The 13,586-nt window shown below is 47.6% G+C and overlaps 1 protein-coding gene across 1 annotated transcript; it reads right to left on the bottom strand.

Moving 5' to 3' along the window:
- Positions 1–823: 823 nt before the first annotated feature.
- On the bottom strand, positions 824–6,942 carry LOC104873218 (T-cell-specific guanine nucleotide triphosphate-binding protein 2). Its single transcript, XM_010639807.3, has 2 exons — positions 6,676–6,942; positions 824–2,805 (listed from the first exon to the last, which is right to left on the bottom strand). The coding sequence occupies exon 2, from the start codon at positions 2,784–2,786 to the stop codon at positions 1,515–1,517; it is 1,272 nt and encodes a 423-aa protein (XP_010638109.1). The 5' UTR covers positions 2,787–2,805; positions 6,676–6,942; the 3' UTR covers positions 824–1,514.
- Positions 6,943–13,586: the final 6,644 nt, after the last annotated feature.

Raw genomic sequence — 13,586 nt, forward strand, 5'->3', positions numbered from 1 at the left:
TAATCTCAGCAGGAGAATCACCTCTAGTTGAAGCCCTGCCTAGTGTGTTCAAGGCCAGCCTGAATTACACAGTGAGACCCTGTCTCCAACTACCAACCAACCAAATGAAATAATGACACTTTATTTCTAAGGTTGTTTCCATTCTTTCTTTCTTTTTTCTTTTTTGCGGTTGCGAAGCAGGCAGCGGCACCACTGAGCTAAATTCCTGGCTCATTTGGTTCCATTCTTAATCTAAGATATGTGCAAAATACATTTATGTTTTGAACTTTCTTGAACCAGAAGCAACTTACTGAATACACATTATTGCACCTTGCTTTGGACACTTTATGTATCCTGAAAATGACACACAGGATATTCTGCATTCTGTGTTCTATCTGTTAAGGTATCTGTTTTGTGATGAACCCTATTAAAGAACATTTGAGTTGTTTGCCATCTTTCTCATTTCAAATAGTGCTGCATCCAGGAACCTGCAGCATATAGCTAGTTGTACTCTCCAAACTTTTAGGGCATAGATTGTTTAAAGTGGACCACTGGGTCAAACATATGCATACATTTCATAGAGACTGTCTAATTTCCCAATTACAGTTTTTATCATTTTTCTACTGGCAGCAGCTTTATATGTAAGATGCCATTTTTTGCCAATTTCACTCATTAACTAAATTTTGGAATTTTCCCAAATACAATAGGTGAGAAACTGTGTTGGTGTAGTTTCTAATTTAATTTGTCTTATTACATGAGAGATGGAGTGTGTTTTCATATATTTAAGAAACTTTTTCAGCTTTAATTGAGTTTATTGGTACATTTTAGGGATACAGTACAGTTGCATTCATTGTTTTAAGAAACTTATATATTTCTTATTTGTCTCCCCTGTTTAACTTTATTATTATAATCTGCTCTCCTGTTTCTTAACCTCTGAAAATCAGGGAGAAAATGTGCTGTGCTAATGACCCAGCAGCTCCTGAGCCTCCCACATGCACCCCTGGACAGTGCTCCTGGTTCCTGCACTTGCCCTCTCACGAGGCCCCGGAAGAAAGTTTCACTCAGCCAGCGTTTCTCCATCCTGTCTGGTCACACAGTGCTCAGCTCACTCTCTTTCATACTTACCCAATAAAACGATGACCCTCAAGGGAACAGGAGATGTCAGTCAACATTAGCTGTCCTATTAATCACCAACATGTGTACACTTGCAGCAGAATGTCAGGAACATCAAAAATATTTAATGTGCACATCAGTTCAAAAATATTGTTGAAATCTTACTGAGTGCCCAGCAACTTTTTATTATTGTATCTTCAATAAGAGGAGTACTGGCTATGAAATAACCACTGCACAGCAAGATGTTTTCTCCTCTTAGCATAAAACCCCAGATTCCTGTACTTTTTATTCACACAACAGTGGTCATATCTGAGACCATCCCAGCCTGGCCTGGCTGCCTCAGGAGAGCCCTAAGCTGCTTTCTGGTGCCCAGAGCCATGAGCACAGCGCGGCTAAAGCAGAGCCTGGCTGCCTCAGTTTCCCTATTTGCCGCAACCCTCCTCAGAGCCCACAGAGGCACTGAAGAGATCTCCTTTCAGTAGAGCTTTCGCATCACTTGCCACAGTCTCAAGGAAATAATTTTGCAAGTAATACGTCTTTGTAAAGGAAAAACCAGTAGCAAGGGGCCCTCCCATGAGTGAAAGAGCCTTCACCATGTACTGCTTCATCTTCTCCCAGAAGGATTCACTGCACTCAGCTGACAGCAAGCGAGGAGACTGAAGGTTTGCCTTCAGCCGTTCCACGGACACGTGCAAATCCTTGGCCATCTTTTCCAGCGATGCATCATCCAGCCCGAAGGAAGACCTGTAGAGGGCTAAGGTGTCCTGCATCTTCTCTACATCACCATCACTGAAGAGGCCTACGAGAGGGACGGTGGCTGATGCTGCAGCCCGCATGGACTCCCACCAGATGTTCTGCTTTAGGGAATCTCGCTTCTGATCAATGGCAGCTTCCGCAATGCTGGACAGGAATTGCATGAAGATGTGAAGCTTGAGAGCTGGCAGGTCCCTCAGAAGGGTGTTCTCCAGCTCAGGGAAGTCGTACTCAGCCCTCTCAAGGCTGGAGACTAAGAAGACGCGATCAACTGTCACACTGACCTCCTCCAACTGCCTCACAAAGTAATTTCGGATCTCTTGCAGGATTTCTTCCTTATTGAAGGTCTTTGGCTTATTTCTTTGGTTGCTGAATACATCATGATCCACTTTTGTTCGAACAAAGTAGACCTTCTTCTTCATGTTTGTGATGACTCTGGCTAGTTGCGCATCGATGTTTTTGAAGCGGGTGGCAGAGATGATAAAGAAGAGGTCATAATCAGCAATTTCCTCCAGGTACTTTGATAGCAGGAAGTCAGTGCACCCGTGGCCGGGCAGGTCCCATATTGTCACACCGGGACACTTTAGATACTGATATGCAGTTACCTCCGTGGTTGTCACCACCGGCCCAGTGGGAGCTGCGCTTTCTTCTTCATGCCCCACCCTCCGCAGGGCATTGATGAAAGTGGATCTTCCTACTCCGGTCTCCCCTGTCACTGCGATGCTCAGTGGCGCGTTCTCGATGATTTTCAAGGCAGCTCTGATTGCAGAAGCTGCCTCTGGAACGTTCCCTTCCTCCAGATGTGACAGAATTGAATCCCAGGTTTCCTGTGAGAGGATACGACTTCTCATCTTCACATCTTTTAGAAGTGCGCCAAGGCTGTAAGGGGCAGAAGCACTGCCCTCTGTGCCAGACAGCACGCAGATGGAGTCCTGGTCCATGGCTAGGCTGCGGAGCACACTAGGGAGAGGACACACGTGGGAAGAGCAGGAGTGAGCACAGCAGGGGATGCCTCAGTTTTCCTATCAAGTCACAAGAGAGCCGCCTCCCCACAACGGGAAAATCGTCCTTGCAGACAGATGTGGCTGGGGCCCCTCGCTTACCTGCAAACCCAGGCCCACCCAGGCCCTTGCTATGCCTCGCTCTGCCCTGCTCCTGAGGAATCCTTCAAGAATTTCAAGGCCTAATTTTCCACCAAAACACCCACGCCACCTTATACAATTTACAGTGTGTTGGCTTTATTTGTTATTAGGAAAATAACTGCACTTGGTGATCAATTAAAAAGGCAGCAGCAGAACTGAGGACACCACTGCACACTTGTGTGACACCGACACTTGGCTCCATGACTAAGCATAAAGCTATAATCATGACAGTGTGATGATTGTGAAAGAACGCACAGCTACACGAGTGGGGCGGAGAGAGTCGAGTAAATGTGACCCATGGCCATGTGGTCATCTGGTCTTAGATGAAGACGCAAAGGCAAAGTGAAAAATAAAGACACTCTCTTCAAATGAAGCACTGGGACTACCAGGCAGCCACATGTAAGAAAGGGCATCTAGATAGAGAACCTGTAGCCTTCACAAAATTAACACAACATTGATTCTAGGATCAATTCAGAGAATAGCTGAGGACTTTTGTTCACCTACAAACCTGCACACCAGTGTTTCTAGACCCTTCCTCCGCAACAGCAGACCTTGGATACAACTACTGTTCTGTGAGTGAGTGAATTAATAAGCTGCGGTCCCTCTGGAGTGGGACTTATTCAATTCTGGAAAGAAACGAGCCTTCCAGCCATGAAAAGACGTGGAGGAAGCCAAACCCTCAATGCATATTACTGAATGAAAGAAGGCTGTATTAGTCCAACTTTGAGAAATTTAAGAAAAGGCAAAATTATGAAAAATTTGAAATATCAACAGTTGCCACGACCACAGTGGAGTCTGCGTGACAATGCCGGTCACCTGGCAGAAACCAGACCCGAGGTATCGTCCCCGCGGGGTTAAGCCTCCTGGAAGTCCTTGGCACACACCGCATGCGAAGTCAGCCGTGAAGAGAATAGCGGGCCTCTCTGCCTGCAGTTTGGGGACATTGGGTTCATTTATAATTCTGTTCTATTTTGTCTTTATTACTATTTGTTCATTATCTGTAGAATTGTATTCTGGGCCCAGGAAAGATCAAGAACAATTAGATGTTCCTAGAGATGGGGAGGTGTTGGGGCACAAGAGGACGGGCGGCCAAAGTGCTGACCCTGAGCCCCGGACTGTGAAGTCCTGAAGGTGATCCTGAAGGTGACATGCTGAAGCCAGTCCTTTGTTTTACAAACTTCCCCTTCTGACTGCGTATAGGTGTGGTCTTACCTTGACTTAGTGGTCTTAGCTTTTGTGATTGTATATAGGTGTGGTCTCACCTTGACCTTGTGGTCTTAGCTTTTACAGTACTATTGTCTATCTTTCTCATGCCTGCTTGTGACTGAAATCACTCTTGAAGTGTGCCCTTGAAACTAGTATATATACATCTAGAGTTAGAAATAAAATTGCAGCAGCTACTACCTTCACTACTCAGTGCTGTGTGGTTTCTGACTGTCGCCGCCGAACCTGCTCCCACCTTTCTGAAGATCCCTGTTCTCCTCGTGAAATCCAGTCTTTGCTCCCCTACCGTGGTAGCAAACAGTTGTCAGGGGTCAGAGGTGGGAGGATGGAAAGGCGCAGCACAGAGGACTTTTCAACAGTGAAACTCCTTGGTGTGGTCCCAAAATTGGACACAGGGCACTGGGATGGCCCAGTCCGATGGCACTAAGGCTAGAGTCGACCCTGAACATTGTGTTGGGAGGCTCATGCGTGACCCCCTGGTGGGTGTGGAGACGGAGGAGCCTGTACATGGGCAGACAGGGGGTGCACCGCACCCTCGACATTCTTCACATTTTTTCTCTGAAACAAACTGCTCTAAAAAATAAAATTGTAAAAAGAAAGAAAAAGAAAACCATGCTGATTTTCCGCTTCGGGTTTTCTAAGAGCCAGCCCACCTGTCCTGGAAGCCCACTGCTTGCCAAAACCAGCTTGCGTAATGAAGGGGCAACAGCCAGGCAGGGAGAGAAGTCCTCGGGCCTGACCCAAGCAGAATGTCATCAGGAGAAGACAGACACGAGGAGAGGCTGGGGTGGGGCTCGGAAGGGGCTGTGTGAAGGGGAGCAAACCAAGGAGATTTCTCTGCCACTTTCCCTGATGTCAGGGAAAGTGTCCTGGCTCTATAATCCTGGACCTTTTGGATAATGGAAAACTTACTCTTTTAAGACAGGGCATCAGGAAAGAATCACATGCCCAAGACTATATATAATGAGCCACATGTGAGACCACTGTCCTGAACCTCACAGAAAGTGTAGAACTTTTAGACCAGGAACCAAGACCCCTCCCATCAAGGTTAATGTCCAGGCAGAGGACAGGATGAAGAGGTCCCCTTGGCTACAGGTATGGGAGTGGGCGTACCCTCCAGGGCTTCCTGGAAGTGGTCTACTGCAGCCCAGGAGAACAGGACACAGTAAGTACAGCTTCGGGAAGAATTTTCCTGAGCAGGCATTCAAGATCTGGTTGTGTGTAGGCCAGAGACACAAGCATTCTCTGTGAGGAAGGGAATGGGGAAGGCCTGCGTGTCACTGGGTGGGTGAGGGAGCCAGCAGAAGGGTCTGCTTCTGTCTACCCATCAGGGATTTCTTCACATAAATGAGAGGGGAAACCTTGAGCACCGGGCAGCTCTGTGGCTAACCCATCGCAGTGTGGACAGCAGCCCACCCTACACCTCCTCAGTGAAGCAGAAGGTGTGCTACACACAGGCTGTGAAAGCCTGCGGGCTGGAGACCACACCCGACCAGGGCCTCAGCGAGGAGCCAAATGGGTGAGACCTCAGCCTCACATGTGCAGGTCCGGAGGCCGCCAGGGTGCAGGAGGCACGAGGACGCAGCAATGTCTGCCTGAGACCCCTCCCGAGGAGCTCAGCAGGTAGAGAGTGGAGCCAAGTGACAGAAGGGAGAGAGGAGAGGTGACATCCCGAGTCAGTGTGCTGAGCACATTTCCACCACACAGAGCCCATGCCTGCTGTCTGAGACGCACACATGGCCTTGTGCTGTGTGTGGACTTCTACCACACAGGACTTCCGGCTAAGCAGTGAAGCTGTGGTGGCTGGGACACAGCGCTGCCCAGGATTCCTTAGACGTCACCTCAGAGGCTTTAGGAATGTGTCCCCTGAGTGTGAGTAGCCGAGACATGGGAGGGAAGCGAGACATAACTAATAAACTTGACCCAGTAAACCTCAGGTGTACCTGCACGTAATTCCTCATCTCAGTCTCACGGCTGATGAGGACTTTCAAATGGTTTTCACCTTCAAATGAGGGATCAAAGACACTGAGGGAGGGAACCGTGGACTCATCCTTAGTAAGTATCAGGCCCGGGGTTCAAGGCAACTCCTCCCTCCAGGTGCAAAAAAGGCAAAGGGCACACACAGGGTGGGGAGAGGCACACCAGGCTCAGAACAAAGGTTCAGAGGCCCATTCTCCCTGGCTGGATGGTCTTCCTTGACTTCAAGTGCTTAGACCAGCGGTGTTTGGGGTCAGGGCGCCTAGGGACGGACCCTGCCACGTGATCCTGCAGCAAACCGACTGGCTCTGAAAATATCCAAAGTGTTAAAGTTCTCTGACTGGTTTATAGCTGTGCACCATCCCCTCTCGGCCTTCTAAGTTCCTGACACCTGGAACCGAGCATCCAGATTCTCCAGCCTTGGACTTACTGATCCAAAGTTCTATTTTTAAGGCATGTATTAATTCCAAAATATCATCTCACTCACCAGCTCCTTGTAGAAGACAGATTTCTGGTGATAGAACTGCTCTCCTACAGTTCTCCTAGAAGAGCTGAACGTGCTGGTGTGGTGGAGCCCAGGCACAGGAGACACCTTCTGTCCACACCTGTCCTCCCTGGCAGGGCAGGCCGGGCTCGAGTGGCAGGCACAGAGGAAGACTGTGCCGACCTCACCACCGATGACGTCTGAACGCATGTGAGGACTCTGAGGACTTAAATGATCTCTGGCTTCTGCCCTCCTCACTCAGGAATCTGACAAACAGCAGGGAAGGGAGGAGCCTAAAGGGCAGGATACTGATTGTAGGCACAGAAAGTAAAAGCGAAATTCTAGAGGCTCCTCTTCCCAGAAACAGAGCCCTTGCTGGGCAATGAAAGTGAAAGACATTTCACTGTCTGGGGGTTACTGGTGAGGGGAGGGCACAGGAGGCCAGGACAGGGTGTTCTGGCAGCTGAGAGGTCGCTCTGAGCAGGCTGGGGTTTCAGACCAGGCAGGATCTGAACCGGTGTGTCCAGAGTAGGAGCTGAGCCCTGGGCTAAGGACTCTGGCAGCGAAGCAGAGTAAAGAACAGGTCGGGGCTGTGTCCTTGATCCCAGGCACAGAGCTTCCAAAGCCTAGGTGTTTCCACTTTAAAGACTGACTTTGTTAAATCATTGTGAACTCTGAGCAGAATTTGAGAGTCTAGGAAGGAAAAAACACATAAGGGGCTCAAATTCAATCATTCACTGGAGACCTGGGAAGGGCTGTCCTTCTCACGGAGGCGTGATTCTGGGGGTGGGGGCTGGGAGGGAGCAGCGCCTACCGCCTCTTCTGAGCGCAGACTCTCTGCCCTCACAGCAAATGCCGTGTTCCTCAGCCTGGCAGCTCTGGGGGCCTCAGCGCCCAGGGACTCCACTGCACCTCACTGGATGCCAAGGGCGATCAGATCCCTGGCCGTGGGCCTGATGCCACTCTCTAATCCCCTTGTCCAACACAAACATGAGCCTGATGACCTTACGCTGAGCGAAAGATGATATTTCATGATAGCACTTGCACGCGGAATCTGAAAAAGTGTCAAACTTGGAGACAAAAGCAAAGGCTGTAGCCTCTTCCAGGACTGGGCTGTGGGCAACATGGGCAAGTTTGGTCCAAGAGTAAAACTTTCAGTTGTAACATGAAGAGGTTCTATAGATAAAATATAATGTGGTAACTATAATTAATACAATGCATCATACACAGGTAATCTGCCAAGAGAATGGAGCTTATGTGTTGTAACCACACACACACATGCATGCACACACCCACACACACACACACACACGCTGTGTGATAGGTTCATTAGCTCAGTTGTGGGATCATCCCACAAAGTGTGCTTGCATCACAGCCATGTTGTGTGCTGTAAATATATCCTTATAATTTTTATTTGCTCATCACATCTCAGTTTTATCCTTTTTCTATTTTACAGAAAAGAAAAGCCTTTTTGTAGAAATGGTATGGAAAATTAGTGCAAAGAGACAGAATAGAGTCTTCCAGAGAGTACCTGTTGCTGAAATAAGAGTCCTTAGGAGGAGAGGAGAATGCTTTCTGTGGTGTTTTTTAAAACTCGTGTTCTGCGCTAAGGACACTAAACATGCACTCTGCCTTCCTCACCTGAGCACTGAGTGTCTAACCCTGCATTGTGGACTCTAGGTAGAATGCAGTAGAGCAAGTCTCCAGACCTTCTTCATGCTCTGACAAACTGTTTCTGTGGATGAGTACCTCCATGCTTCCCGCTCCTGCCTCCCAGCCTCTGCCAACCAGCATTCCACGAATTTGACTATTTTAGATGCAGTCGACACTTGGAATTCTGTCGTATTTATCTTTCAGCAACTGTTATGCTGATAGAGCATAGAGTCTTCAAGCTTCATCCACATTACTGCATGGCAGGATTTCCTTCTTTTCACGGCTGCATAGTATTCCACTCCGTGTCTACACCACCTTTTCTTCATCCATCCACCCGCAGAGAGACACTTAGATTGTTCTCATACCATGGGTGGTATGGATAGGGCTACAAGGAAGCTTGAGTGCTAATCCTTTCCTCAAGCTCCTAATGTCAATTATATACACATTCTCAGACATTCAATTGCTGGGTCACAGAAGGTAGCGCTATGTTTAATTTTTTGAGGAAATTCCATATTGATCCCTAAGCAGCTGCACCATTTTACATTCCCCTAGACAGCGTCCAGGCGTCCAAGCTCTCTGCAGCCTCCCCAGCGCTCCTCTCTCTCTAACAACCAGCCAGCCAGAGTGGTGAAAGCTGATGGTTATCCTTCACTGATTTACAATTTCTCAATCATTAGAAGCATTAACTATTCTTTCCATGTACCTGTCACCCTTTGTATTTCTTCTCTGGGAAAACATATTCATGTTTGTAGCTCATTTTTGAGCGGAGCATTATTTTATTTGTTTTCTTTTTTGTTCTGTTAAGAGCAGACAATACATTCAGGAATTTATTTTCTGATTTTTAAAAATTATTGAATACAGTAATTTGATTTCCCCCTCAGGGCACAGAAAATTTGTTCACAGGGCTGAGGTTTCTTAAGTAAACATTTTCTTACGAGATAAATTTAGATTTCTAAAAAAAGCGTTGAGGCCGGCAGGGAGTTCACAGACACTCGGCCCCTCTGTCGCCTCCGAGGGTCCCGCTCCGATCCCTCAGCACCCTCCCCACAATCGGAAGCCAGCCTGGAGTGGCCTTTGCCAGCCGGCAGACGTGGCTCAGGTTGGCTGCGTGTCATTTCCTGCTCCACAGCCCCAGAGTTCTCTTCTCAGCTGTGAGTTTCTCAGTCCTGCCTTGTCTTTAGTGAGCCTGAGTGTTTCCCCTTCAGTTTTGTTGGCCTCCTCCTCAGGTCTGGCCTGGCTGGGGTCTCTGGGGAGGCACATGTCGAAGGCGCGTGCTGTCTCATCGCTCCGGTGTTTCCGGAGCCGGGCGGCAGGTGACCTTCAAGTAATCACCTGGCCACGGCGGGAAGACTGGCCTGCTGCTTGGGGGCTCTGTATCATCTGTTCTCGGAAATGAGCCGGGGAGTCCAGCCCAGCGGGGAGGAGGACGTGAGGCAGGAGGAAAGTTAGCCCTCACCCCAGTTTGTAAGGGGCACATACATAGCTAACTTGGATTCTTTGCTGAGATAGACTCGTCTGTCCTCCTTTGTTAGAAGTTTATGTCAGTGGGGACTGGTGCATTTGTTTTATACTTTAGCTTACACTCTAGTACTATGCCATTTATGCTAGTGATTACTTACATTGTTGCCCATTTGGCCAGGGACAGCTCTCTTAACTCCTGTGTCCTTTTGACCTAAACCCAAAGGTTGGTTTTGGAGCTCCTGGGCTTCCTCACTCCTTGGCAGCACCAGACGCTCCAAGCTCATCTCCTGTGTTCCCTGCCTGACCCAAAGAATGACCCGTTCCTCCAAGGAATCCTGGCTCCTTTCACAGGAGTCAGTACCAGGAAACCAGTCTGGGCACGGACCGGGCTCGTTGTTCCTGTGACAGGGAAGTTTCTGAGGACAGGGCCATGTAGCGTATACCCATGCTAGCTAGTGCCTGTGAGCATGCTTCCAAGTGCTTCCGTGGCCACTCATTTGCCTCCATACTAAACTACACGTGGGTTTGTCCTGCTGTCTCTAAGCAAGGCCTCAGGGTCCGCTCTGAGTAGTTACAGTAGCCCTGTTTACACCCGTGTGGCCCTGTCCTGCCGAGGACTATATTAATGGTTTGCACAGTCTCCTGCTAGCCCACAGGAAATTGTTCTACTTTCTGTTCATATTCATTAAACACTAGGAATTTCTGCTGGGCAGATTCTCGTTCACCTCCATGGGCACATCTGAGACGGACATTTTACGTGGCATGGAGTTGTGCCAGTCCTGCTTCTACTTGGGTTGGAAGTGCAGCAGTGCCCTCCAACAGGACAGCAGACACAAACACTCCCCTGGTGGCCTATGCTATGGCTCGTGTCCAGCTGTCCCCCCAAAGCCTCATGAGGTCATAGGTGGGGCTTTTCAGAGGTGTCTGGACCAGAGTGTATAGTGCTGGGATCAAGGGTGTATGATTACTAAATCTGTCCATGGACTGGACTGGCATCATTCTGAGTAGGATTAGGATGCCCCACCTGGGTGTGAGTGCTCCCCATCCTGAGGGCAGCCTCAGGGAGGTGTCAGGGACAGAAACAGGGCTGCTGCTTGTCACTCGTCACGTGCCCCTTCTGTGCTACTTCACCGCTTTGCTGTCTTCTGCCCGCCATAAACTGTTTCTCCTTTGCGATGCCCCTCTGCCAGGCCACCCTGCCTCGGAGCCAGACACCTAAGATCTGAAACCTCTACAGCCTGTGATCCAAGTAAACCTTCCCTCCTCTGACTTTGGGTGTTGGATATTTTGACTCAGTAACGAGAAAAGTAACTAAGACAGCCTAAGGGGCATCCATAAGCCCCTTTTACCTCTGAGGATCAGTGTTGCCTTTGTCTCTGTACCCTTCCTTACCAGGTGTTTTCACCCAGTGGGGTTTAGTGAACCTCTGATAGTGAACTTGAACTCTTCAATTGTGGGTACTGAAAACCTGTTTCTTTTACATTACATGATTTGAATCAGTTTTAATGTTGTAAGGTTTTTTTGGGGGTGCAATATAGACATGGGAATAATTGCTGCATTCTTGTGGATTTTACCAAAGTCAGCAAAATCAGCTTTTTGAATGCAGAAAACCCTCGCCTATAAACTTGATCAGTTCCTGAGGGCTCGCTGTAACTCAAGTTAGTTGTAAGTCAATATAGCTGATATCTGGATGTTTACCTGTGTACATGCTATAGATAACAAGAGGCAGGTGAATCTTCCATTAATCTAATTAATCCAGGTTGTTTGTATGTCAGGCCAGTCTTAATTGAGGGTCCACTGTAATTGTAATTTTCCGCTTTTCAAATTTCATTAGTGCTGTTCGTCACAGGGCCAAGCACATGATCAAAATGTCATCAAAACATCACAAATGAGTTAACAACTCAAAACCAAACCGCTAGCAGAATGTTCCTCCCAGAAGATCGTAGGTGAGGATCTGACTGCAAAAGTCCTGGGGCATCGGGGAGGCGGGTTCAGCTTTGCTCAAATTCTTATAATGAGACCTTTAGCTGGTTTTTAAAATTTTCATTGGCTTGGAGATTAACACACAATAGTCCTCACAACAGCTGGTACTGTTACGACTAAGGAAGCAAAACTTTACAATATGTAATCAAGATCTAATTAGCACCAGTGATTTGATATTGATTGAACTTGTTTGGGGCAGGGAATCACAAGTTTTTCCAGTGTATTCCATTAATCCCCTAATACCTCCAAAGTTGGAGGTGATGGGCCTTAGGTGGTTTTTCTGAAAATTCCCTAAAGTAAGTCAGTGTCATTTCTTTGTTTAGGCAAAATACACACAGAAACTTTGCCCAACAGTAATGGCAAAACCTGGCCCCTGAGGCCCATGTTGGCAGAGGAATTTGGATCCTGGACATATGAATAAAGAAGACACTTTTTTGTCTTTTCATAGACAATATTTGCTTAACTCTCTGACTCAAACTTCAGACATGCCAGAACTGTCCAATGTTTACTTTGTGTTGCTACTCATATATCGTGGGGTTTAAGTTATACATTAAAAAAAGATTTGCAGCACTTTCTAGAAAGGATACTTAGAAGCTATAATTGGCAGGCAACCTTGAAATTCGATAAGCCCAGGAGCAAGGGGAGATGGGCACCAGTTATCACAGTCTACTAGGCCAGTTTTACCTGCAGAAGGGCCAGGCCCTTAGGGAGAATGGAACAGAACTGAGCCTGGAGCCCGAGAGCTCCTGCTGGATGCAGTCGGCAGTGGATCCCTCCTGTGGGTGACCCATCACTTAACACCCTTCGCTCTGGGCTACACGAGCGCCATGCTTCAGGGGCCCAATTTTTACCGTCTTCTCTGCTGCATGATGGAGAGGTGCGTGTTTATTTTGCTGGCTCACTTTCTTTGTCCAAAGCTGACTTCGTGACTCTCAGAAAACTAAAGGTACCATTAACTACTAACTGTGTTGCCGAGACCTGGTTGTTGCCCATGTCAGTCAGATACCTCAGCATTCAGAAGGATTTTAGTGGAGTAAGTACTCAGTTGGAAGATCCTTAGTGTTTTTTTTCCTTTTAAAGCTTCCCAAGGCCAAATGCTTTTACTGATTTAAAACTAGAACTGGCAGGAAATGGAGGATGAATATGATCAAAATACATTATACACACTGAACCCAAACCAACTGTGAACGAGGGGGCAGAGGGACAAGAAGTTGAGGAGGGCATCCTTCACGTGTGCTGTGCGTGTATACAAATCAGCCAAAACAAAGCCTATTAACACTCATAACCAATATGCACTAATAAAAAATGTGGGGAAAACACCCAAAAAGCAAAAAAATAAAACTAGACTTGACTTTCTGTGAATGAATTCCAAGCACTGAGCCCCATGTCTAGTATCAGCGCTGAGGAAATCCTCCTGTGGACTGCACAGATCCTTCCTGTCTTGTTTTATTTAAAAAGTGATTTGTTAACTTTAGGCTCCTAACTTCCACCTCCCAGTTCTCATGCAGAACCCGCCTTTACCAAAGAAGCCATCCTCAGAACTACTGGCTTGAGGGCTTGAATCTTAAACTTTGATGGTGTATTAGTCTGACAGGGTCCCCGAAACCAGAACTACAGATGCCCAATGGATAACTGGAGCTTGGCATCTCTGCTTTCATTTTTTTCTCTCCTTTATTGCTTTACATCTTTGGGTCAGATCCCTGCTCAGCCTTGCACATAGTCATGCTAATTACTTAAGGAGTGTCTATAATACAAGGTGTGTTAGCTCTGAATTTACTGAGCCTGCCTCATCCTCCTTCAATATTGAAGACACCAAG

Source organism: Fukomys damarensis, unplaced genomic scaffold (assembly GCF_012274545.1).
Source record: "Fukomys damarensis isolate Sample0158 unplaced genomic scaffold, DMR_v1.0_HiC HiC_scaffold_9, whole genome shotgun sequence".
NCBI lineage: Eukaryota > Metazoa > Chordata > Mammalia > Rodentia > Bathyergidae > Fukomys > Fukomys damarensis.

Bases quoted from the DNA above. Each gene is read 5' to 3' on its own strand.
- LOC104873218 (XM_010639807.3), bottom strand. From the start codon at position 2,786: ATGGACCAGGACTCCATCTGCGTGCTGTCTGGCACAGAGGGCAGTGCT.